At 43.2% G+C, this 26,386-nt stretch overlaps 1 protein-coding gene across 1 annotated transcript in view; it reads left to right on the forward strand.

Moving 5' to 3' along the window:
- Positions 1-26,386, forward strand: part of CNNM1 (cyclin and CBS domain divalent metal cation transport mediator 1) — a 79,114-nt gene that overhangs the window by 27,000 nt on the left and 25,728 nt on the right. The window contains exons 3-7 of the mRNA XM_046652829.1: positions 16,938-17,081; positions 19,929-20,069; positions 21,945-22,114; positions 23,752-23,851; positions 24,252-24,299. Of these exons, the coding sequence (XP_046508785.1) occupies positions 16,938-17,081; positions 19,929-20,069; positions 21,945-22,114; positions 23,752-23,851; positions 24,252-24,299 (603 nt within the window). The remainder of the gene's footprint in view (positions 1-16,937; positions 17,082-19,928; positions 20,070-21,944; positions 22,115-23,751; positions 23,852-24,251; positions 24,300-26,386) is intronic.

A 26,386-nucleotide genomic window follows, 5' to 3' on the forward strand; every position in this document is an offset into this window, starting at 1 on the left:
TCATTCATTGATTCATTCATTCATTCAATCAATATTTATTGATCTCCTGCTGTGGGCCAGGGACTGTGCTCCCTAGGAATACAGTTGTGAACAAAAAAGACATTGATCAGCCATATGGAGCTGAAAGGTATCCTCTTCCGTCTTTGGTCCTGTTGTATGTGATCTCTTTTTTGCCAAAAGTACATCCAACCAGCCATTAAGTACTCCTGGTGCAGACACACAGTGTAACATTTTCACTGAGTAATAATCTGGTTGAAAAGTCAGTGTTTTGCTTTATCACTCCAAAATTCAGGTGTGAGCTGTTTTGACAGGAAGAATAATCATCCCTTTGCTTAATTCTATAAAAAGCTGCCAAAACATTAGTGCTACATCCTTTGTTTGCCATAAAAGAAAATAAAAAGTTATTTTCACTTTAAGTTACATTTCACAGGTATAATTAGGTGTAATATGCTTAAAAATGTGTTGTGTTACTAAATAATAATTAGTAAAATTTAGAATGAGATGTTTACCTTCTGAACAATAATTAGGGCAAACAGTAAACAGAGCTCAGTCCATCATGTGCAGCGAGGAAGAACAGAAAGAAATGAGAAAAAGTGAAAATAAGTATACAAGCTAAAATTGTCAGTTTATATTTCTTTCTTTAAAAATTTTCATTATGGTTGTTGTCATAGTGTTCTGCAATAATTTTTTTTCTCAGTCTGGCAAAAGAAATACCAGATAACAGTGGAACTTGAGCTGGAAGGGGCACTGAAAACCTGAGAGAGACTCTAACTCACACTTTTTTTTAAGGGCATAACAGGCTTCATTGTCAGACTATATTTTTACCTCATCCAAATCCCACAGGCTATAGTTAAATTACATTTCCTCTTTCTTTTTTTTTTTGGTGAGGATGATTTTGCCCTGAGCTAACATCCATTGCCAATCTTCCTCTATTTTATATGTGGGATGTCTGCCACAGCATGGCTTGATAAGTGGTGCGCAGGTCCTCCCCTGGGATCTGAATCTGCGAATCCCAGGCCACCAAAACAAGCGAACAAATTTAACTGCTATGCCATCAGGCTGGCCCCTCCATTTCCTCTTTTTATCATCCTCTGTGAGTCCTTTATTGTCTGAAGAATATCGTAGCTCACCTCAATTCCACTTTTTAACAATCAAATACCTTCTTCCTTCCTTTTCTTCCTTCCTTTCTCTCCTCCCTCCTTCCTTCTTTCCTTCCTTCCTTCCATTTGACATTATTCTATGTCAGGTCTCCTGCCCTCCTGATGCTTGCAGTCCAGTAGGGAGAAATACGCTAACCAATAAATAATTACAAACAGAGACAAGTAATTTGAAGAGAAGGTGCAGGGAGCTAAGAGAGCATTTAATAGGGGCCCTGACCTGGTCTTGTGGGTGAGGATAGACTTCTCCCTCCCCAAGTGACATTTGAGCTGAATCTTAAAGGATGTGAGAAGGAGTTCACCAGAGGAAGAACTTTCTAGAAGGGAGCAGACATTCAAAGGCTCTGAGGAAAGAGTGTGAGTGCCATGCAGGGTTCCTGGACTGTTCACATCCCTTAGGGGAAGCGCCATCTCTACCTACCAACCCTCCCTCTACCCCTCGTGATTGATGACATCATCTGGGCAGTTGAGTTCAGGAACATTCACTGAGCGCCAGCCTACCAGGGCTCTGGCAGATGGATATGGATATGGGAAAGACCCTGCCTTCCAGGAGCATGAAAGGAGGAAGGGCCCTAATAGAAATGATACAAGACTGGATGGGATACAGGCAAGGGCATCCAGACATCTGTGGGTAAAGGCAGAAGGGAGAAATAATTCCCTGAAAGGATAGAGGAAAACTCCTCTGAGGACTTGAGAGGAGAGGGACTCTCATGAACAATTCTGAAGGGAAAGAGCATTCCAGCTGAGGCTAGAAAAATCAAGGCAGAAAGGGAGCTGATGCTATATTTGAATGCTGGTAGGGCAATGATCATAATGCTGCTTTCCTTCCAGCAAAATGGGGAACTAGACAGAAGGAGGTATTTGTCAAACGTCATTTTTGTTTCCACTAAATGCCAAAACTGTATATTTTAACTACTTTTGGTGATGATATTTCTAAAATGTTTTATACCCTTTCCTGCCTTCCCGAACAAAGGATCCTAAATATAACTTAATCTTTTCTTGATGACGCAGCATCATGGTCACAAGAATGTAATTATTTTATGCGGTATTATAAAGCAGTTCTCTGTCTACTCTTTTATTTATCTCTGTCCTCTGGCTATCAGCTGCTGGTTCTCTTTGAGCCAACCTCCAGCAGATCCCTGCCCCCACCGCACTCATCACAAAACCGCTCTTTCTGTGTCTATTTCAGAGCTTCTATTTAACTAAGAAGCTGAGTAAATACACTTGGAGGGAATTATGTGCGTTGCATATGATAAGCTTCAATAAATATTTGTTGAATAAGTGATTCATTAGGCTTTAACTGGGAGCCTAGGGTACGGGTTCGGTGTACGGACCTGGGGTAGTTCCCTCTGGGACCACCTTCAAAGCCGTGCAAAGTCAGACCTGCAGATTATGGGTCGTTACTCTGCTATTTTTGCAGTGTTGCTTAGCAAGCCAAACTGCCATCCTCCTTCGATTCTAGTGACTAACAACTATTTTTTTCATGCCTCGGTGATGCTGGTTACCATGGTGCTCTGGGTGACATGGTTTGCTTTTTTATAATTGCCTTTTAGTGGCTCAAGAAATTTTTTGGTGATAAACGCGTTGATTACTCTATTTCTGATAAAGTAGAACAGGACAATTACTACAAAGTGCAGCTTTTTTTTTTTTTAACTAGAGAAAGGGACATTTTGTTTTTTCAAATCAAGGTGGTTGCTGCAGAACTATAGGTTAACATTTTTCTGTTTCTCTTCCTGATTTGGTAGAAAGTGATTTGATTTGACTGTGTAGATAAAAACTATCTAGCATGGGTCAAGGCAGCTTTTTCTCATCTCATTCCAGTGGAATTCTCCAATATTAAGATATAAACATTAGGAGTTCACAACCCTTTGTAAATGCAAGAGGCTGTAACTGTTGGCGCTGTTAAAATTCTAGTGTATCATATATCATCACAAAGAAGCCTCCTGTAAAGCCAAACTGTTTTTGTAGCCAAGGACTATTTAGACTCATAAAAGTACAGAATTTTAGATCCAGAAAAGGCACCTTGGAGATTACCAGGTCCCATCTGTTAATTTTTTTTTTTTTTAGATTTTTTTTTTTGTTTTTCCTTTTTATCCCCAAAGCCCCTCAGTACATAATTGTATATTTTTAGTTGTGGGTTCTTCTAGTTGTGGCATGTGGGACGCCGCCTCAGCATGGCCTGACGAGCGGTGCCATGTCCGCACCCAGGATTCAAACCAGCGAAACCCTGGGCCACCACAGCAGAGCACGTGAACTTAACCACTCGGCTACAGGGCCGGCCCCCTATCTGTTAATTTTAAGGTGGAGAAAACCAAGGCCCAGAAAGGACAAATAGTAAAAATAGTAATGATAATTCCTTATAGTTGGAAAGCCTTTACGTTTGCAAAGATCTTTCCAAAACAGTAACTCATTTTGTGCTAACCGTGCATGTGAAGTCAGTAGAATTTATCCCCATTTTGTATATGAGGCACCTGGGATCTGGAGACACAAGTGTCCTGCTCAGTGTTAGTGACTGAGGCAGAACCAGAAGCCACATCTGTGAATCACCGCCTCAGATCCCGGACCCACAGAGAGTCGTAGACATCCCAGCTCCTCCATTTCCTGCTATGTGACTGGGGCGGGTCACGCTACCACTCTGAATGAGGCTTATCATCCTTCTTCTTGAAATGGGAATAATGATACTATGTTGTAAGCTTACTGGGAAGGCTAAAGATAATGCCTGGACAGCACTCAGGAGTCTCCACCATTTGCCTCAGACCTCACGGATCTAGTTAAATGAATTGTACCTAGTTAGTCGTTTTGTATAACAAATGCTTCCTCTGATCCAGCCTATGTAAAAGTCATTGTATATAAGAAGATGACAAAAGTGAGAGCTATATACTTTGGATAGGGCTCAGGAGACCAAAATTGAATTGTGGCAATTTCCTTACATTTCTTTTATCCTGTCATCAGTTAACATTAGGTTTCCTCCTCCATCACTCTGCCCTTCCTCAGACATCCCAGGCAAATGAAAAAACACAACCACATAAACAAATATCACCGTCAGATCAACGAAACCCCTCAAAGCTCCAAGCAGTCCTCTGAAATACAATGTTAGGCTAGAAATGGGAAGAAGGGTTGGACCAGAAGCCAGAAGTATTATGGGGAGGTGGGCCTGTGACTCCTCCTTTCCCTTTCCCTGTTCAAAGCCCTTCGCCTCTCTTGCTAACTCACTAATGAGATGCTAGGCATTATCTCTGCATGCTTTCCTGCAGGCTCTGAGCATTTACAAAATAAGTTTCATTTCTATTAACACACTTGAGGCAGGAAACCTGAGATTTGGCTTGAAATGTGGAGTCTGCAAGGCATGTTGGGAAGAGCACAGGCTGTGGAGGCAGACAGACCTGGGTGTGTTTCCGGCTCTATTGCATACTAACTCTTGGCTCTTGGGCAAGTCACTTAATTTTTCTAAGTCTCAGTTTCCTCATCCACATACTAGTAAAAACAGTCCTCATTTGCAGAGATATGATGAAGACCAGACGTTACATATGCACGCAGTGAACAGAGAACTGGAAAAGGGAGTGAATGTTGACCTATGCCCTCCCGGAATCAGCTTGGTTTAGATCAGAAACAGTGTGGAGAACATTGGAATCATTGTAGGCTGTCTTCACTTAGAATGAGAACCTTCAAAATGGTAGGTTTTAAGGTCACCTCAGGTATCTGGCTTACTTCAAATAGAGCTCCCCAAGAGACACACCTCTCTCTTCTCCCAGGGACCAGCCTAGCTTGGCTGTAGCCCCTGGCCTGGCCCAGAACTAAATGATCTCTGGATGACTAAGGCAAGCCTTGTTTGCCTTGCAGTGTATCTTCCTCATATCTGAGGTTGGTTCATGTTCTGAGAATGTCATCATCATCCAAAGCTTAGCCAGATCACTCTGGGTCAGCATGGTGATTTGTAAGCAGGGGATCTTGGTTATGTTTGGCCTGAACCTGGAGAGACAAACTGGCCCCCCGGGCAGCCTCCAAGACCAGTTCTGAGTCTGAGAAGCCTGAGGTTAAAGTATTCAGTCTTATTTAGTTGTGTCTTGAAGCTTTCCACAAACCCCAGCTAGGGCAGGTCCTGTTCACTTCCCTGAGTTCAAATATTGGCTCTGTCATTTATTAGCTGAGTATCCTTAGACCAGTTAGTTTCTGAATTGGGAATAAGCACAATGCATTTTGAAAGAGTGGGAAAGAAGGCAACGTATATACCCAAAAAACATGGTGGCCTTTAAGGGCAGCAAGACTTCAGAAATGATCCTCCCTGGTAACTGGTACATGTTACTAAGATGGGGAATAACCTCATAAATGTAGTATTTGGGGCAGTCAGTCTGGTTTTGATGGATAGGATGGATTAGAGCTGAAAAAAACAAAAGTAGGATTGCTTAGGATATTAGCGCAGAGATCCAGAATGCAATGAGGACATGGAAATTAAGGACTATCACCCTGCAGTTGAAAGGGGGGAAAATCTCTGAGACTTCATTATCTTCTGGATTCTCCTTCTCAGTCTCCTTTACTGGTTACTCCCACATCATATTCACTGATATACCCTCAGCACCTGAGGCAGGGCCTACCCATATCAGACACTCAGATATTTGTTGCATGAATGTTGGTTGCATTTCTGTGACCTCTAAATGTTGGAACGCCCCAGGGCTCAGAAATGGATCTCTTTGTCTACTCTCACTCCTTTGGTCATTTCCTTCATTCTCCCAAAGATATCACTAACTCCACACTTACATTTCCAGCTGCCTCTTGGTGTCTCCACTTGGAGGTCTAAAAAGGCATCTCAAACTTAAACCTGTCCAAACTTGAGGTTCTGCTCTCCTCGCCAACCTATTCTTCGCACAATATTCCCAAACTCTGTAAATTGCAGTTCCATTCTTAGTTTCTCAGACCCCAACTTCTCTTTCTCTCTTGCCCCACATCCAGTCCCTCATCTAGACTCTGCTTTCAATATATCTACAGAATCTGACTATATCTCACCACCTCCACTACTACCATCCCCGTCCAAGCCACCAGCCACTTCTCCCTCAGATGAGTGCTAGAGCTTCTTATGAGGTCTCCCTGCTTCTACCTCTGCCCACTTTGTGTCCATTCTTAACACAACAGCTAGAGATCTGTTTAAAACGTCAGATCATATCACTTTTTTGCTAAAAAGAAACATACACACAACAATACAAAACTCCACAATGGCTTTATCTCACTCACAGTAGGCGTCCTTCCAGGCTCTATCGCAGTTGCACCTACCCACCCCTTACCTCCCTGACCTTGACTCCTGCTACTCTGCAAACTCTGCAGCCACTGCACTGGCCTCCCTGCCATTCCTCCAGCACATCAGTTACACTTCCAGCTCAAGGCCTTTGCATCTTGTTCTACTGCAAAGATGTCCCACAGATATCCATGGTGCTCCTTCACCGCCTTCAGAAATTTTTGTGAATACCACCTTCTCAGGGAGTTCATCCCTGGCCTCCCTTTCCTAAAATAACACCTGCTCAGTCACTCCCACACACTCCCTCATCAACCTTCCCTGCTTTGCTTTTCCCCGGAGCACCGTGCTGTAGATTTTACATATTTATCTGGCTTATTGTCTCTCATCTCCACTTACTAGAATGTAAGCTACAGGAGGAAAATGATTTGTGCATGTGTTCATTGCCGCCTTTCTAGTGCCTAGAAGAGTGCTTGGCATATAGTAGGCATTCATTTGGTACTTGTTGAAAGAATGAAGAAAAGATGAATTGGAAGAATATGGGGACTTTTTTCTAAATAGGAACAAAGGAAAAGGAAGTAAAACGTGACTCCTGGATTATGAGTCTGGGTAACTAGAAGGTTGATGGCCCCATTTATTGTAGTGAAGAGGGAGGAAGAGCGGGGATAGCGGGTCTTGAAGATTATGTGTTTCTATTTGTGACTTCGACAAGACAAGGACACAGCTCAGGCAAAATATCTAAAACAGGATGAGAGTTCAAAATAGATGCTGATGTTAGGATATAAATTTAGTTCTCAGGAAAGAGGTGATGGTAATATTTAAAGTTGGCTCCTTCAATTAAGATGTACAACTAGGTACTGGGGGGCTTTGGGGAGGAAAAAAAAGAGGAAGATTGGCAACAGATGTTAGCTTAGCGCCAATTTTCCCCACCAAAAAAAAGTGATATAATTAAAAATTTTGAAAAAACAAAGTGATAGGCTGTGCGGGGATCTTTAATCAGCAGGAGAGAGAAGAACAGAGGATCAAGGACTGGAGCAGAGGTTTTTAGAGTGCCCATTAGAGTCACCTGAAGAAGTTTTAAACATCCCAATGCCTGGACCAACCCAAGACCAGTTAGATCAGAACTTCTGTGGGTGGGACACAGGTATCAATAGGTTTTAAAGCTCCCCGGGTGATTCTCACGTGCAGCCAAGGTTGAGAATCACTGAGCTAGTCTTTGAGATATATTTTTCTTTAGGTGAGGATAAAGTAAAGGAATCCACAATAGAAACAGAAAAATATCAGTCATTAAGGGTGGAAAGAAAACCAGTTCTACTCAAATGTGCATAAGAATCACCTGGAGAGCTTGAGGAAATGCAGATTCTGACTCAGACTGCTGGGATGGGGGCCAAACTTCTGCATCTCTCACAAGCTTCCAGGTGATGCCAAATCTTCTGGTCCAAGGGCCACACTTTGAGTAGCAAGAGGCAAGAGCTGTGCTTCTCAAACTTTAGTGTGCATAAGAATCACCTAGGATATCATTAAAACAGCTGTCTGAGCTTTGCCTCACCACCCAAGATCCTCATTCTGCAGGTGGGACCCAATTACCTGCATTTTGAAAAGTGCCCAGGTGATGTTCAATGCTGCTGCTCCAAGGAACACACTTCAAGTGGTAGAGGGTCATCAAGACAAAGGTAAGAAAGAAGAGGCACTCAATACTGTCTACCAAATGAATAAAAGATGCTGTAGGGATGCCAGGGAGAATAAGAACATGGCAAAAGCCACTGGGTTTTACAAGGTGAAGGTCAAGAGTGAGGCAGAAACCATAAAATCATTTCTGCTTTCCTTGGTTCTCTATTTCCAAGCAATCTGCTTTCTTCCCAGCTTCTATGTTTTATCTTGGAAACAGTTACCTTATCAAGGTAATGTAGCTATTTTTGAAAGAGAGAGAAAGCAAATCAATTATTTTCTTTTTTTTTTTTCAAGGCACAGGAGGTATGCTAACAGGGTCCTTGGGAGCTGTTCTTTGTGGATGTGCCTAAACCATCTGGAGGTTATATTTATTGAAGACCTTTGGAGGGTATTTCAGCTTCTTTGAATACCAAAATACAGTTGTGACCTTGCTGCCACTGCCTAACTTTCTGTCTCTTTAAAGCAGGGTGTCCAATCTCAGCACTATTGACCTTCCTTGTTGTGGGGCCGTCCTGGGCATTGTAGGATGTTTAGCTGCATCCCTGGCCTCTACCCACTCTATACCAGTAGTATCCCCTACCCCAAGTTGTGACAACCCATATTGTCTCCAGACATTGCCAAATGTCTCCTGGTGGCAAAATCAGTGCCAGTTGAGAACCACTGCTTTAAAAGCAATGTCTGAAAACCTAGTTGCCCTTCTAAGAAATGTGACTTGTGTGGGTATGTTGATGCCAGGTGGTAATGAGATAGAGCCCTACCAGTAACCAGTACTGAGACCACCCTTTGGATTCTTGGGGTGATAGAAAACACTAGTTTGACTTTCATTAGTGGGAAATTTTATTGACCTCAAACACACGAAGAACTCAATAGATAGTGCAAACGCTACAAGAAACCCCTTTCCAAGCTCAGCGTTAAACAGTCAACAACCACTCCCTAGCCCATGTCAACAAAATACCATAACTACCACATCATATGAGAGAAGCATTCATCAGCTTGCCACTACAACTATCCTTTGCTCCAGGAGATTCTTTTCTGTCTTTCCATGAGTAGTTAGCATCTTGTAACTTAAACCAGGTGCACCAAAAGGACCAGGATTTTTTTCCCCCAAGGCAGATTAGCCCTGAGCTAACATCTGCCAGTCCTCCTCTTTTTGCTGAGGAAGACTGGCCCTGAGCTAACATCCGTGCCCATCTTCCTCTACTTTATGTGTGGGACGCCTACCACAGCATGGCTTGCCAAGTGGTGCCATGTCCGCACCCAGGATCTGAACCGGGAAACCCCAGGCCGCTGAAGCGGAACGTGCGCACTTAACTGCTGCGTCACCGGGCCGGCCCCGGTACCAGGATTTTACCAGACATCTCCGTGCTGCTTTCTCTTCCTCATTAATAGGTCATCAGACAAATAACCAGAGTGCCATAGAGCCTACCCATAAACCAGTTGTTTTCAAACTTTAGCCTGCATCAGAACCAGCTGTAAAGCTTATTAAACCGCAGGTCACTGGACCACAACCCTAGTAGGTTTGGGATAGGGCCTGACAATTTGCATTTCTAACTAAGTTCTCAAGTGATGCTGATGCTGCTGATCCCTGGACCATGCTTTGAGACCCATTACTATAAAACAAGTAATAGTTCTCAGCCTCGGCTGAATTTTAGCATCACCTGGCAAACGTTTTAAACTGTTGATGCCATGGCCCCACTCCAAATCGATGGAATCAGAAGCTCTGGGCAGGGATCCACTCTTCAGAATGTATTTAAAGCTTCTTGAATCATTCTAATGTACAGCCAGCATTGAGAAGCGTTGAGCTAGGTGAAGTGCATTCCAAAGCATTGGGCATGGAGGTTGGCCCTGTTTAATGGAAGGCTATAATATGACTTAATCCCAGGAAGATGTGACTCTGACCACTTATGCTTCATTGAAGATTACTTCTCCGGTTCCAACCAAAACCATCCTCACATTGTCATCCAAACAAGGCTCAAGCTATCAGTGCATATTCTCCACTTTGTGTCTCATCAGGGTATGGACAGCATTGCAGCTAAAGATTATAAATCAGAGGCCAGGAGGAAGTAGTCCATGCTTGAGGGAAGCAAACCAAGGCTTAAGGAGCCCGCAGCTGCTAGAAACTAGGAGAGGTGTGTCAGCAAGCCAAACCATCAGGATGGGGCTGGGGCTTCTGCTGAGGCTGGAGACCAGCAACACAGCAGGCAGTCAAGCTAGAAGCCAGAGAGTCTGTAGTTACCAGTTCAGAAGTAGAACACCAGTGAACCCAGAATAAAATATACTCTTTAGGACAGAGACAAGTATAGCCTTAATTTTTAGAAAATGCATTTGCCATAAAATCTACTGTTTCTTTATCTTTCAGCTTAGCCCAGAGATTTCCCATCTGTTGATGTTCAGTGCCACAACAGTATGGTCAAGGAACATGTTTTTAATATACCTCATAAATAGAAGCATTCATGAATTTTTTTACTTAAAGAATTACCTTTGGCCTCATCCTATCTTAACGAGATCCAATAGGCCATTAGAATTAGCAAGCTTTAAGTTTGCCACTTTGACTATTTTTAGCAAATGGCAGCGTGATTTTTTCAGGGCCCCATTGCTTCAGACTTATGTCAAGGCTGAGAGTGTGCAAAGCAGAGCGCTTAGCAGCTTCTCGACATCTGCTGCTCAGTGCGGCTCTGCCGTTCTCCCTGTGTCATCTTGTTTGCAGTAACGATCCTAAAGAAATGGTCTTTCTTTCTTCTTCAAGGAAAATGGGCACCAAATGAAAGAGAATCTTTTAGAGGAAGTTGAAAAAAAGAGGCTAACTTGCTTAAAAATATGCATAAGACACATGCATAAGACAACAGTTCCTATCGTCTCTCAGTAGATTCTGGAGAAAGCCGGGGGCCTATCCAAACATTTCTGATTCACAAAATGAGGGATTCTCGCAGTTCTCAAGAACATCCTCTCACAAACTCCGAGACTCCCCTGGACTGTATGTGAAGCCTCCTGACAAATTATGATGTTCTGTACAAACGTTAATGCTCGTCATCCTTGTTAACCTAAATTATTTCACAGGCATCCAGCTTTTCTAGTAAGTCGGAAGGAAACTGAAATTAATGGACTAATAGTCATGAGAAAGGCACTTGAGAAATTCTGATAGTCTGCAGAGGGTCACCTCCACAGGGAAGGCCACAGTTCCTGTTCACAGAACCTCATAGAAGAGCAGAAGAGAGAAATAGCCCAAATTGAAGCTGCTCCTTCAAGTATGCCTTTAGGAAGTAAACACAACACTCATCCACGGGAGGAGCAATAATGCATGTTGGAAACCAGCATCTGCCTGGAAAAAGATGGAAACACTTGGGAAGTTTGAGCACCCACTGCCCCAGTTTGCCCCAGTTTATGAGTTTTAAATACCCATGAGTCATCCCTCAGGTTGATAAAATCCCTAATAAAGAAGAGAACCTACTATGTTCCAGGCCCACAGCTCTTTGTTCTCAGATTCTCTCCTCTCATCTGTGATAAGGCCTCATTCCCTATTTCCATCACCACAAAAAATCATAAGATGATACCTTCTCCCAATGGCCTCACCTGTGTCCATTTGTGGTCTCTGCCACATCGTAGAGCACAGAATGACAACAAGCACTCTAAACCAGCATGTCACCAGCACTACCACCCATGTCTAAACAAGTATTGCTTTTTCATTTCAACCTATTCTCTTTTTATGAAGGAGTTCCTATTTTTACTCACTTGTGTGTAGGTTGCAACTTTCAGCCCCACCAATCTACCTGTTCATTCAGGCACTGGTTATTTTTTTCCACTTGGCTTTTTTTTTTTTTTTAATAACAGCTTTATTGAGATATAATTCACATACCATAACATTCACCCTTTTAAGGTGTACAATTCAGTGGACCATCCATTGTGTAGCCATCACTATCTAATTCTAGAACATTTCATCACCCCAAAAGAAACTCCTTAATTTCTTCCCATTCCCTTCTTCTCCTAGCTCTTGGCAATTACTAATCTACTTTCTTTCTCTATAGATTAGCCTATTCTGGAAATTCCGTATAATTGAAGTCATACAATGTGTGGCCTTTTGTGTCTAGCTTCTTTCACTCAGCATAATATTTTCAAAGTTTGTCCATGTTGTAGTGTGTATCAGTACTTCATTCCCTTTTTACAGCCAGATGATATTCCATTGTCTGGATATACTACATATTGCATATCCATTGATCAGTTGATGGACATTTGGATTGTTTCCACTTTTTAGCTGTTAGGAATAATAAGGCTGTCAACATTTGTGTACATGTTTTTGTGTGGACATATGCTTTCATTTCTCTTGGGTATATACCTAAGAGTGAAATTGCTGGATCATAAGATAATTTATGTTTAATATTTTGAGAAACTGCCAAACTGTTTTCCAAAGCAGATGAATCACTTTACAATCCTACCAGTAATGTCCGAGGATTCCAATTTCTCTACATCCTCATCAAGATTTGTGTTTGTCTGTCTTTTTTATTGTAGCCTTTCTCGTGGGTATAAAGTGGTATCCCATTGGGGTTTTTTTTTTTTAAAGATTTTATTTTTTTTCCTTTTTCTCCCCAAAGCCCCCCAGTACATTGTTGTATATTCTTCGTTGTGGGTCCTTCTAGTTGTGGCATGTGGGACTCTGCCTCAGCGTGGTTTGATGAGCAGTGCCATGTCCGCGCCCAGGATTCAAACCAACAAAACACTGGGCCGCCTGCAGCGGAGTGCGGAAACTTAACCACTCAGCCATGGGGCCAACCCCACATTGGGGTTTTGATTTGCATTTCCCTAATGATGAAGATGTTGAGCATCTTTTCATGTGCTTATTGGCCAATTATATCTCTTGCTTGGATAGATCTCTATTCACATCCCTTGCCCACTTTTTAATTGAGTTGTTTTTATGAGTTATAAATTTTCTTTGTATATTCTGAATACAAGCTCCCTATCAGATATGTGGTTTGCAAATATCTTCTCCCGTTCTGTAAGTTATCTTACACTTTTTTGATGCTGTCCCTTTTTAATTTTGATGAAGTCTAATTTATCTACTTATTTTTCTTTCTTGCTTCTGCTTTTGGTGTCTTATCTAAAAAACCATTTCCTACTCCAAGGTCACAAAGATTTACTCCTATGTTTTTTCCTAAGAGTTTTATAGTTTTCACTGTTACATTTAGGCATTTGATCCATTTTGAATTAATTTTTGTATATGATGTGAGGTAGGTGTCCAGCTTCCTTCTTTTTCATGTGGATATCTACTTATCACCCACTAGTTATGGCGTTCTCCCTCTGTGCCAGGTGCTGTCCTAGATTCTGGGGAAATGGAGATAAGTAGAACATAGCTATTGCCCCTCAAGGAGCTCACCATCGTAGTGGGAGGATCACATATAAATAGAGAACAATGACATGGTGAAATAATGTATATGCAATGCCTAGCACTGTGCCTGGTCCCCAGAGTGTATAGCAAATGGTAGCTGCTATAATAATAATAATAGCTGTTATTATTGTTATTGTAAATGCCAATAGACAGGGATGTACAAAGTGCTTTGGCAGGAGAAAATGACTCACTTTTCCATGTCTCAAGATTGGCTTCACTTGGGGCCACTCCAACACGTCTGGGCCCAGGAAGAGAAGGGATATGAGGAGATAGGTCTCTTATGGGCCAACTTTTTTGAAAGAGGAAGGACCTCAAGTATGTGTATCATGAGAACAGCAGTTTTCTTGTCCCTGTGTGTCAGCTCAGAACAGGGTTATGTGATTGCTGATTCCTCTTCTAGTCTGTACCCAAGAAAGAATGACTTCCTTCATTTGTTTGTAGATCTCTACAGGCACTTGAGGGAATCTTAAGGACTGATTGTGAGTAACAAAATGTTTCTAAATAGATTACCTAAGTACATTGTCTTGAATATCATGTAATTAGGACTTAAAATCTCTATTCTCTGGTGATCGCATAATGTATCCTCAAATTGAACTTACCAAGTATAGACCAATGGTGGATTTTCACATGGAAGTTATGGTACTCTTTGTGAAACATCATAAAATATCAATTTATTTAATCCTGTCATATGAACTAATCATCTTAGTGGCAGGAAGTATGGCTGTATTGTCTGTATTCTAGGTTCCACACTGCAAAAAGTATCCAGTCATAGAAAACAATTTTAAGAAATCACTTTTCCAAGTTTTTCCATTATACTAGTCATTTGTTTTGCTATCTGCCAGCACATGTTAGCAGAAAAGTGAGAACGGGTAGCATAAGTTTAAGAACAATGTGTTGAAAAAAAAACCTTTAAATTGAGCACATTCTAACAATGAACATAATCTAATTTAAGCTACAAAACACTTCAGTCCAGATGGGTAGGATGCAGTTGTTTCAAAGGATAATTTTAGAACCACTGATGCAGAGTTTAATTTAAACACATTGTATTTTATCAAAAAATAAACGTTTTAGTATCTCATTTTAATATTATCTATAATATCAACTGTGGATTTTATTCAGTATTAGTTCAGTTCATCAGGCACTTATTGGCTGCTCGTTGTATGGACAGAAGCATATCTAAGTGTATGAGACTTTGCCCTGAAGGATCTTGTGATCTGAGGAAGAAACATGGTCCAGCAGAGGACACACACATTGCTAGTTACAAGAAGCAGCAACTTGTGATAAATTCTCTAATGTGATAAATTCTCTAATGTAGTTATCAGGGACTTAGAAACAGAGGCGAGGAGAGGTTGGTTCAGATTCAGAATGGGGCATATCTGGGAGAGCTTTCTTGAGGAACTGACACCTGAGCTATAACTGGAAGGGCCAGCGGAGAGAGGATAGGAGAAAGACCAGTGTGAGCCAAGACTTGGACAGTGGACGTGGAGGAAATTGAGGAAGTGGAGGTAACCTGTTACAGCTGGAGTATAGAATGATTAGGGAATGTAGCAGGAAATGCATTTAGAAAGATAGAGAAGAGCCCCATTTTGCAGTCTTGATAATACCAAACTAATGAATCTAGACTTGCTTCTGTGAGCACTAGGGAGCCATGGAGGGTCATTGAGCAGGGAAATGGTATGATCAGATCAGTGGGAGTGAGTCAAAGGACAGGTTGAAGGTGGAGAAGGAATTAGAGACCATTCTTGAGTGATACAAATGCCATCTTTCCCATTTATTTCTGGGTAAAAATTCCAATGGGTAACTATCCTGTGATTTAAGGTATTCATCTGTTTAAATTTTAATGGCTAATTATGCCTCTGGCACACTGACTACTCCTCTTCTCTGATATGTTTATCGATGGCCGAGAAAAGCTTATAAAAGGTAACACTGAGAAAGCATGAACTTCCTTTTTTCTTTTTTTGGCAAGAATAACACATCTAAGTCAGTACCCTCAATTTTTTCCTTAAATGTCTCTTAGCCAAAGAAAGAACCACTCAGATATGCATTTTAGAAACAAGACTAAGAAATGTGTCTATCAAAAGATGAAAACAAACCAAGGTGAAGCAGGACTGTTAGGTAAGAGTCAGTCTCTAGGTTAGGACTGAATCCAGTTACCTGGGTTTGCAATCCAGCTCTGCCATTTATGGGCTGTGTAACTTGAGGCATGTTACTTAACCAATCTGAGCCTCAATTCTTTCACTTGTAAAATGGGGATAATAATAATACTCACCTCAGGGTTGTTATGAAGATTAAATGAATCAATACATGTAAAGTGCTCTGAATAGTGCCTGGCACATAATTAGAGCTCGATAAATGTTAATTATTATTATTAAGTTGTTGGGCAATAAAAATTTAAAAACTGCCTATGACACATTATAGTTTACAATGTGCCTTTACACATCTGCTCGTTCATTTGAGCTCCGCAGTCACCTATGGGTACTGGTTGTCCTAGTTACCAGTGCTGCTAACAAACCACTCCAATACTTAGCAACATAAAACAACAACCATTTTATTATGCTCACAGATTCTGTGAGTCAGGCATTTGGACAATGTACAGCAGGAATGGCTTATTTCTTCTTCACAGTAACTGGGCCCACAGCTGGAGATGATTTGAATGGCTGGGGAGGACTCCAGAGGGTGGCACTAGATCAGCTGAAATTGTGCATCTACTGCCAAGGTGGCTTCTTTGCTAACCTGTCTGGCACTTTAGTAGGATGCCTGGAAGGCTGATCTCAGCTGGGACTGTCGCCTAAGCACGTATGTGGCCTCTCCACCATGGCAGCCTCAGGGTAATTGTCAGACTTCTTAGAATGTTTCGCCAGCAGAAGCCGCATGCCTTTTATGACCTAGCCTCAGAAGTCACATAGCAGACACGTCCCCATTCTCTATTGGTTAAAACAGTCACAAGCCTGCCCAGACTCAAGGGAAGGGGCTATAGACCACACTTCTCAATGGGAGGCATATCAAAGAGTGTGGGGGCCATGTTTTAAAATCACCACACTGGTATTATTCCCTAATTCTAGATGAGAAGATTGAGACTCGGTAGAGGTTAAGTGATCTGCCCAGGGTCAGGCGCACAGATAGTAAGTGGGAGAGTTGAGGTCAGGGGAGGGAGGAAGCTTGGAGGAGGAGAACGGCTTCAACCCAATCTTCTGACTCCAATTATTGTTCTTTCAATTAGGTTATTCATCATCTTTCAGCTTAGATGTATTTGCTAAATGTGAAAGTTCAAAGAAAACAAATTTAACTGGCTTTGGATATATTAGGTAACTTTCCTAAAAAGAGACAGAGATATAAAAGTATAAGGTTTGCATTTATAAGAGCTTGTACACAAACTTCATATTTTAAGGAGGTCCTGGGATGGGTTCAGTCCCAAGCTTAGTCAGTGAACAAATTTGTATAATTTTCTTACAAGGAAAGGTCTCTGAAAATGTCCCAATGCTTAACTACAACTTCATTTGTTCTTCAGGAAAATCTCACCTGGCCATCGTTCAGCGAGTGAATAATGAGGGAGAAGGGGACCCCTTCTACGAGGTGATGGGCATTGTCACACTGGAGGACATCATAGAGGAGATCATCAAATCAGAGATCCTGGATGAAACTGACCTCTATAGTAAGTGCACAGCCTTGGCCATCGTCCAAGGTCATCCTGTTTTCCTCTGAGACTCTCAGAATTGGCTTAGTTTGATAGACAGTGTGAAAGGGTATCAGGGCAAGCCCCATGTATGTGTCAGTCACCTGATGCCAGCACGACCAGATACCCTGACTTGAACCACCCCGAGTCACCGAGGATGTGCTAGCTGAATGTTTATCAGGAGGGGACCTTCAGGAACTGAGCCAAGACTATGAAAAGGAGACTTCCTGGTCTTTGGATGGAAAAGGAACTAAAGGAAACAAAGTGTACCTCGGATGATGGCCAGAGGCCGCTCTGCCCTTGTTTCTGTCCCCTGTGTTGTTTCTGTTTTGTCTCTTCGCCCACCTAGACTCAGACCCCACTACCCATGGGGTTCCACTCACACCAGAACATCAGTGCGCAATGGAGACTGTCATGAGGTTTCCCACCCGCAACCTATGCCAAAACCTTGACTATCGCTTCTTAGACACTGCTCTTCTCCCTTATGCTTTTTTAGCTCTGCCGCCTGGTTTCTTGTTCTCCTCCCTTCTGCACCCCTGGCTCCTGCCCCTGCTCCTGTCCCTGCTCCCTTCTTCCTGGTCTCCTCACCCTCCCACCCACTGCCCCTCAGGAACAACATGGACTCTTCTATGCAGATAGTGACTGCTTTGGGGTACTGAGCCTTCTCAAAGCTTTGCTTGCAAACATTGCAAAGGCGTGCTTTGTCTCCGGGCTTGGGAGTGTTATCTAAATCCACAGGAGTCCCTAGGCCAAGAAGTGTTTCCTCCCCTGAATTTCATCTTGTGGGGCACCAATCCCTTTTCCTCCCCTCAGATAACCCATTCCAGACCCCTGTCCTGTGTTTGCTAGAAGTAGCTATTGAGCAGCTAGAAACAAACTCCCGGGAGAAAAAGCTTTGATACTATAGAGCAGTGCGTGGTGCAGGAAGAATGCCTTCTCCTTGGACTAAGAAGAGATCAAACCTAAAAGATGGGCCAGACCTTGACAAAACACAGCAGGAATGTCACCGTATCTGGTATTGCTGTGGTGCCCTGGCCAGGCCTGTCTTCTTCAAATAGGGATTGACCTCTCCCTCCCCCTTCCCTTCTCCACCTCTGCCCACTACTCTTGATTTAGGATTCCCAAGTGTTTCCATAGAAATATTGGTGAAGACATTCACACTAAAGTGTTAGTGGCTGATAATAGTGTAATGAATAAGTAAATGAGTAAGCTCCTCCTAGGGCATTTGTTCTAACAACCTTAATGCTCCAAACACTCAATATTAAAATAGAAAGAATGAAGAGGAGATCAGGGGAATGATTCTCCAATGATGACATGTTAAGTGGCATTCTGATGGAGGAAAGAGAGGGGATATTTTGGCAAACATGTCATGAAAAGCAGAAGGTTGCTCACCTGTGAGAGCAAAAGAACGGGTCTGATGCATATATTTGCTGCTCTCTTGCTGAGCGATCCTCTTTCTAAAGGAGAAGGTTAGGGTTTCCCACGCTTATAAATAAGCTTCTGGCAGGATTCCTTAAGAGCTGTAAGAAGGCCAAGGAGCCAGGAATACTGTGTTTCTTCTCACTTGACCCTGACCCACAGGACATTTGGGTCTGGATCTAGCCACTGTTGCAATCCGAGCAAAAGGTGCTAAGCAGGGGCCCAGAGTCTAAGGCAGGCCCAGAAGAAAGCAGCGTGGTTGAAGGGCACTTTCTCCCTTCTAGAAGGAATCCCAACCAGTGTGGCTGAAGTGAGTTCCAGAAGGAGAGAGAGAGTCCTGGGAGCCTTTAATTTCCACTGTATCTGCTCAACCTGCACTCTTGGTTCCCCAAAGGCCTGTTTTTCTCCAAGCCAAGTTTGGAGAAAACCCACATCCCTTTGTTCCCCTCAGCACAAGTGAGATAGACTAGAAGGTTCAGAATTTTGCTCAAAACTAAAGGAAAGCAAAAGAGACATGACCCAAGAAAACATTCCCATACCCCCCAAAAATACTTTTTCAGACAAGCGTAAAAAAAGAAGGAAGAAAAATAAATTGGAAAAAGCAAATTTTCTCAATCATAGGATCTCTGGAGTTCCTCCAGGTCCTGCCTGAGGCCCCTGCCCAAAGAACTCGTCTCTGCACGTTACAGAGCTGTTCCCATTTCTTCTTTCTTCCATTTATTTCCCCCAGTTCTCTCCACATGGAGGGGGCTAGGGTTGAATCAGGAGAATTGTGAGTGGGAAGAGGAGGTGACCACCTCCTCCCTTGGGTGGCATATCTCAGGTACTGCTCAGAGCATGGTTTAAATCAGCAGGAAGAGACCAGGTGAGCCCAGCTCCGGGGACAGGAAAAGGACAGAGGCAGAAACTCCCAGACCCCGCCAAACCCCTCGATGGTGAAAATGCATGTCCCTCCTGTCTGAATGCCTTTATGTAAGCATTTCACAGATGGGTTCCGGTTGGAGTCTCAGAATAACTGCATGAGATGAGTAGAAGAGTTATTAATGATTAACATCACTGTGTAGATTAAAACAAATACTGATGCTTAGAGAGGTTGCACAGCTTGTAAGTAGGACAGCTGCCCTAGAACCCTGGTCTTGGGGACCCCAAGTCACTATACACCCTTTTCCACTATCCACCACCTAAGTGTAAGTAACACTGAGACATTATAGCATCCCCCACCTTCTATCCCTTATCATCATCCTTCCACTCCCTGGGAAAGAGATGTTGTAATGTCACCTACAGTTGACACTTGGCAGAAATTCACGTGGTCCCAAAGGATCTGTCTGTCCCATATGACTCTGGGAAAACCTCCAAACCCAATAGTGATTCTGAGATAGCCACAATCTGTCCCATGTGATCCCACAGCCGACAATCGGAAAAAGCAGAGGGTCCCGCACCGGGAGAGGAAGCGGCACGACTTCTCCTTGTTTAAACTTTCCGACTCGGAGATGAGGGTGAAGATCTCTCCACAGCTTCTACTGGCCACACACCGCTTCATGGCCACAGGTATGACTCTGCCCACTGGTGTCTCCATCGCAGGCAGGTAAACAGAATCTGGAGGGTGGGACCCAGGCACCAATCATTTTTAACACCTTGCAAACTAATTCCAGTGTGCAGCCAGGACTGAGAACCACTGTTCCAAAAGAGGAGGTTGCCTTAGGTAGAGCGATGGCATGCCACGTGCTGTCATTTTCAGCCCCAGGCCTGTTCTTCTCAGGAGGAAGTAAGTACAACCCAACTCTGTTTTTCTCCCTTCTACTTGAGAAAAGAGCTAAAGAAACCATTGCTGCACTTTTCCCTTCCTCCACTTGCCTCCTGGCAGGAGCCTTTTAGGCCGACCTCCATCCTGTTGGAGTTGGGGTGCCCCAGAGGATTTGTAGGGGAGGGAGAGGCCTTATCCTACCCAACCACAAGGCCCTGGGCTCCAGTACCCTCCAGGGACCACATAGGCCTGTGAGCTATGAGTTCTTAAAATACAGAAGTAGATTGTGAATCTTGGAATCTGTAGAAAGGAACAAAAGGTGAGAGGATCCAAAGATAAACTTCTCCTTCTTCTAAAGAAGGTAAAATTTGCCTTTGAACCCTCTGACCTTCTCATCCATGCCTGATTAATGTGCTGACCTAGAATGATCTCATCCATCGTTAAGTTCAATATTTAGTTAATCCAACATATATTTATTGAATGTCTAATGAGTGCTAGTGGTGTTCCAGGGGCTAAAAAGTAGAAAATTTTAAGTTGGTGCTTCTTTAAAGTAGAATTTTCAGCATGTTATCTAGTTCTGAATACAGATTTCTTTTAACTACTGGCTGCCTGAATTCCTAGAGCAAAGCAGCTGTATCTGTTAATATAATACGGTACGGTATAATATAACATAACATAATATGTAAGAATATCTGCTAACATGTGAATATGATGTGATGATACTTCACATTATTGAGAACTTATCACTTAAATAATTGTCTCTGTTAACTTGGAATTTCATTTCATTCATGTCATAGAAATAAGTCAGATTAAATTCTCTGTATATCATTTGATTATGGTTTTAAAGCCTTTGTTGTTCACAAGGCTTACTTATCCATCCCTAACTTTTTTTTTAAACCACTTTATTGAGGTTTGATTGACGTACAACAAGCAGTATATATTTAATGTATACGATTTGATGAGTTTGGAGATAAGTATACACCTGTGAAACCATCACCACAATCTATGCCATAAACATAACCATCACCTGTAAAAGTTTCCTCCTACCCTCTTTGTTTGTTATTATTATTTGTGTGGTAAGAAAACTTAATAGCCACTCTTTTAGCAAACTTTTAAGTATATGATACAGTATTGTTAACTCTAGGCTCTGTGCTGTGCAGTGGATCTCTAGGACTTATTCATCCTGCATAACTGAAACTTTGTCCCTTTGACTAATACCTCCCTGTTTCCCCCTCCCGCTAATCCCTGACAACCTCCATTCTACTCTCTGTTCTATGAGTTTGACTGTTTTAGATTCATCATGTAAGTGGTATCATGCACTGTTTCAGGCTTATTTCACTTAGCATGATGTCCTCCAGGTTCATCCATGCTGTCACAAATGGCAAGGTTACCTTCTTTTTTAAGTCCATGCCCAACTTTAAATAAAATCAAGGAGAAAATTAATAACAAAACTGACATTTGCAAAATGGTGACATGTTTCTCCTGAGCTGCCAATGCAGAGACGCACATCCCTAGAGGACATGGGGAAGGCCTGAGACCCCCCAACTCGAGGGAATCGCAGGAACCCTGCCACTGGGTGCCAGGAGCATGAGTGGAGGTGGCTCTAGATACATGCCCTGCTTATGCTCACCCTGACTCCTCCCCGCTGCCAATTCGACCTGTCTCTCATTCTCCCCTAGAAGTGGAGCCCTTTAAGTCTCTGTACCTGTCGGAGAAGATCCTGCTTCGGCTCTTGAAACATCCAAATGTGATCCAGGAGCTGAAGTTTGATGAAAAGAACAAGAAGTCTCCAGAACACTACCTCTACCAGCGCAATCGCCCCGTGGACTACTTTGTGCTGCTTCTGCAGGTGAGTGAGAAAGCCAGGGACCCTCTAAGGGCAAGCTGGGGGCATCTCCAGCTGGAGAGGAATGGCCCTGCCTCCTCAGTGCCAGGTTTCAAGGCTTGGCTGGCTGCCTCCAGAGCAAGGCCTGTTGAGGTGGGCGTTTGTCCATGACCCAAAGCAGGGGCCATGTATGACTGGCTGATGTCCTGGGAGTGGTGGGATCTTGATGGCATTTCGTCTGACATCAGCAATGTTTGTGGTGGGGTAGTAGGGCAGGTACTTCCCCAGCAGAGAGTTTCTGTGACTGAACTTCCAAAACTGCTGTCCTACAGCATCCCTAAGACCTCCTTGTCTCTGCTTGGACATGCCCAGAAATGAAACAGTCTACTGCCTCCCAAACTTCAGACACTTCTTGTTTAAAGCCCTTCCTTCTGTCAAGCTGAAATCTCACCATCTCTGACTTCCACCTACTGGTCCTCACTCTGCTCTCTGGAGGTGCACAGAACACATCCACTCTCTGCCACGTTTCAGCCTCTGCAGTCCCTGGAATCTTCTCCCCCTCGAGAGGACCAGGAAGGGAATAAATGACCTAGTGAAAGAGGTGTAGCATCTTCCTGGTGCTCACATAAGTATGATCACCTTCTGCCCTCGGGGCCTCGACAGGCCTGTCGTAAATGAGTGTCAGGCATGGTTCCAATTTGTGATACTGCTGGTGCCCTGGCCTGGCTCCACCATTAGCCCTGTCGCTATTCCATGTCTCTTCCCAACAGAATCTTATGAAGTCTGAATGCAGTAATTGTCTTAAAATCTTAAGGGATTTAAGCCGTCCTTCCAAACAACCTCAGTAAAATGACCTCCTTTCTCCAAAAATGGAGTCACGTTCTTCACTGTCGGAAATCGAGAAGGGTCCTGTTACATTATTTATCTAACATAATGAACCTATACAATTGACTCTCTTATGCTTAATATAAACTTAACTGTTCACAGATAAAACTTGGAGGAATTAAAATGTAGTGGCAAGAGTGTGGGTTCAGAAATTGGAAAGATCTGGCTTTGAAATTTCCAATATTGCTGCTTCCTAACCAACCTTGACCAAGTTATTTAATCTCTGTGAGCCTCAAAATGGCTTCATCTGTAAACTAGGGATAAAAACAGTACGGGCCTCATAGAGTTGTGGGACCAACTGAATGGGAGTCCATGCAGTACACATAACACACTGTCAGGCCCATCGACATACACTATCTGATACCCATTAGTATCATTATAACTGCTGATGAATTCAACAAACTTTGCGCAGAATCAGATTTTATGTCAACCAGACTTAAAGATGGTCTTATCTCAGACTAAACCAATAGGGCAGTTTATGGGGCCCCAGACTAGCTGGTGCCTGGAGCTGTATCATGGAAGGTCCAGTACAGTATGCAAGGAAAGCTTGGTTATTCATGACTGGATGCTGCTTTATGAACTAAGCAATTAATTTACTGCAGAGGGCTATTGAAGTCAGACGTGCTGTTTCTGAAGTGTAAGTCTGTGCAGAATTCACATTCTCCTGTGATAAGAACGTAAGTCCTCTTGTGATCCAGGCAGAAGTGCTTAGGGTGGTAGTCAATAGGACTGGAAGTGCTTGTACACACTCTAAGCACACTTCCTTCTGTTTCCAGGGTAAAGTGGAGGTGGAGGTTGGGAAGGAAGGCCTTCGCTTCGAGAATGGAGCCTTCACCTACTATGGTGTCCCAGCCATCATGACCACTGCTTGCTCAGGTATTCTGGTTCCTAAGCCATAGCTTATTGGAGAGGCAATGGAATGTTGTAGAAAAAAGCATCTGAGTTCATCTTGACTCCTGTTAGGGACCCTGGACAAGCATTTAACTTCCTAGGCTTTAGTTTCCTCCTTTGTAAAATGGGTATAAGAAGCATATTTCATTCAGAAAGATTTTTTATGGAAGTTCACAATGGGCTGTAACATTATCACGTGTTAGGGATGATAGTGGTATTTTTCAGTGTGAAAAGATAAGTTTATTTTGCTTTTTACACTTCTATTTGATTGCCTGGTTTTTGCAGGGTTAATTGGTGCTGGGGTGGGGTAGAAAAGGGAGAATTCCCATAAGAATGTGTGTTTTCTGAATTGCTTGTGAAACACACTGCATTCTTCTGTCCTTAGATAACGACGTGCGGAAGGTTGGAAGTCTGGCTGGATCCTCTGTCTTTTGTATGTATCTCTCAAACCCCTCCCTCACCCTCCCCAGCGTAGTCCTGCCTCAGCCCACTCTGGGGCCCTGGACCGAGCACTCCGAGCCTGGGCTGAGGCTAACACAAACGCTGGCAGCCTCTTTGTAATGCTCTGCCAGGAGCACTGCTTCCTGCCAGGTACCCACAGACCATGGGAGCTTAGTTTCTGTGTGTCTGGAATGTTTTCTGCTGCTTCTCTGCTCATGTGCAAGTGATGAATGGCAGAGAAGGAGTCTGTGAGGGAAGGCACTGTTTATTGTCACCTGCCAGAGAATGCAGGCAGGTGCTTGTGTGTTTTGGTGGAAGTTCAGCCTTCCCTTCTCTGCTAGGATAATTCACTTGAAAACCTACTATGCTATTTTGTGTCTGTGGGGTTAGTAAGAAGCGACTGTGAGATCTTGGGATGTAAGTCCCAGGCTGGTGCAGTATGTTGCTTATCTGCTTCTCTTTCCTTGTTCACTGCATCTCAGCTGGTGGAGAGGTGTCTGCCAGCTGGCCAAGCATGTTGATGGAGGGGACTGGCACAGGGCTGCTGGCTGGTTTGCTCTGTCCCTTCTGTGCTCTACCTTCTCGCTAGTTCCTGCATAGTTACTGCACTTGTGTTCAGAAGGCATGTCATTTATTGTGACATGAGTGTGATCCAGAAAGAATGATTTCTCTAGATTTCTTTTTGATTCACTGGTCTGAATTTTGCATTGCTTTGAGCTGTTACTGTTTATGGTGGCCATTTTAATGCCAAATGGGGTGTTTTCTCTCATCATAAAAAAGACTTTACATCATGCTTTATACTGGGATTTATCAGAGGGTCCCAAAGCTTGATATCACAATCCTAGGCACTTGAAAGGTAGATACCATTTTAACACAGAGAAACTAAAGAAATGACTTGCTCCAAATCACCCAGCAAATAGTGATTTACCTAGATACATTCCAGTGCCCTCACTAGTTCACACAGCACAATGAAATACAGATTTAAGACCCATCATGTTCCAGAATGCAATTCTATATGGGAATATTGGAATAATTTATGGTGTAATTTCACAGCCTAGCCCAGCAGAGGGCTGAAATGAAATTGAAGTGGTGCCCAAACCCATGGGCCCAACATGCATTGAAGGAGATCTGTAAAATAGAAACCCTAGCACAGTAGTATACTTACATAAGCCAACAAATCTCAATTAGGGTTGATGAAGGAAGGTTCAGTACTCAGAACAAGAACTCTGGATGGGAAAGGGATGGGCTGCCAGACTGGGTCAACCTTGGTTCTCTAAGGGAGATTTCCGGCCTCACATTAGAGATTGCTCAAGGTGGAGTAACTCCTGTGATTCTAAATGTTACCTAGACCTGTTGGCCCTATTCCGGCTCTGCCAAAAGACCAAAGAGAAGAGGTGGGAACTCTGGGGGAAAGGAGCTACATAAGGCTCCCCAGCACACTTAATGTAGATGAGGTTTCTTTAAAAAAAAAAAAAAATGTTTAAGTAGTAGGAAGATGGTTTCCTCCTTTTCTTCCTTCCTGTCTCTAGTTCCTTCTATGAAAATCCTTCCATTATATCAGTGAGATGGGAGTAAACTTGCAGCACTAATCTCTCCTTCAAAACTGATTAAAAGGAAGCATTAAATTTTCTCCCCACCCTGCCCCACACTTCTGAGCATCTTTGTCAATCTTCGGGAGGAAAAAGAATTCAAATTAGCCTGCAGGGGTATGGAGACATTTTCCATCCTCCCCCAAGCCCTCCCCACTTAGTGGGGTGAAGTGTGAAGTAACTTCAAAGGCCACCACACCCCAGGGTTGTCCCTGGTGGACTCTCAGCCCAGGTCCAGCCACCCAGCATCTTTCACCAGCCAAGAACCTTGGCCTATAGATTGAGGGAGAGCTTAAGGCTCTTTTAGGATCTTGGTCCAGCAAACTGCCCCTGTCCTTGAAGGCAACCTCTAGCTTTACCAGCCTTTGAGGGTGATGAATGGGGTGACGAATTTGCCAGAATCCTGGCTCTGTGATGGATGCCTCAAAGTTAACTTGAGGTTACAAGTAAGTCACTCTGGTTTTCCTGACCAGGGCAAAGGAAACACAGC

Source organism: Equus quagga, chromosome 2, assembly GCF_021613505.1.
Source record: "Equus quagga isolate Etosha38 chromosome 2, UCLA_HA_Equagga_1.0, whole genome shotgun sequence".
NCBI classification, from domain to species: Eukaryota; Metazoa; Chordata; class Mammalia; order Perissodactyla; family Equidae; genus Equus; species Equus quagga.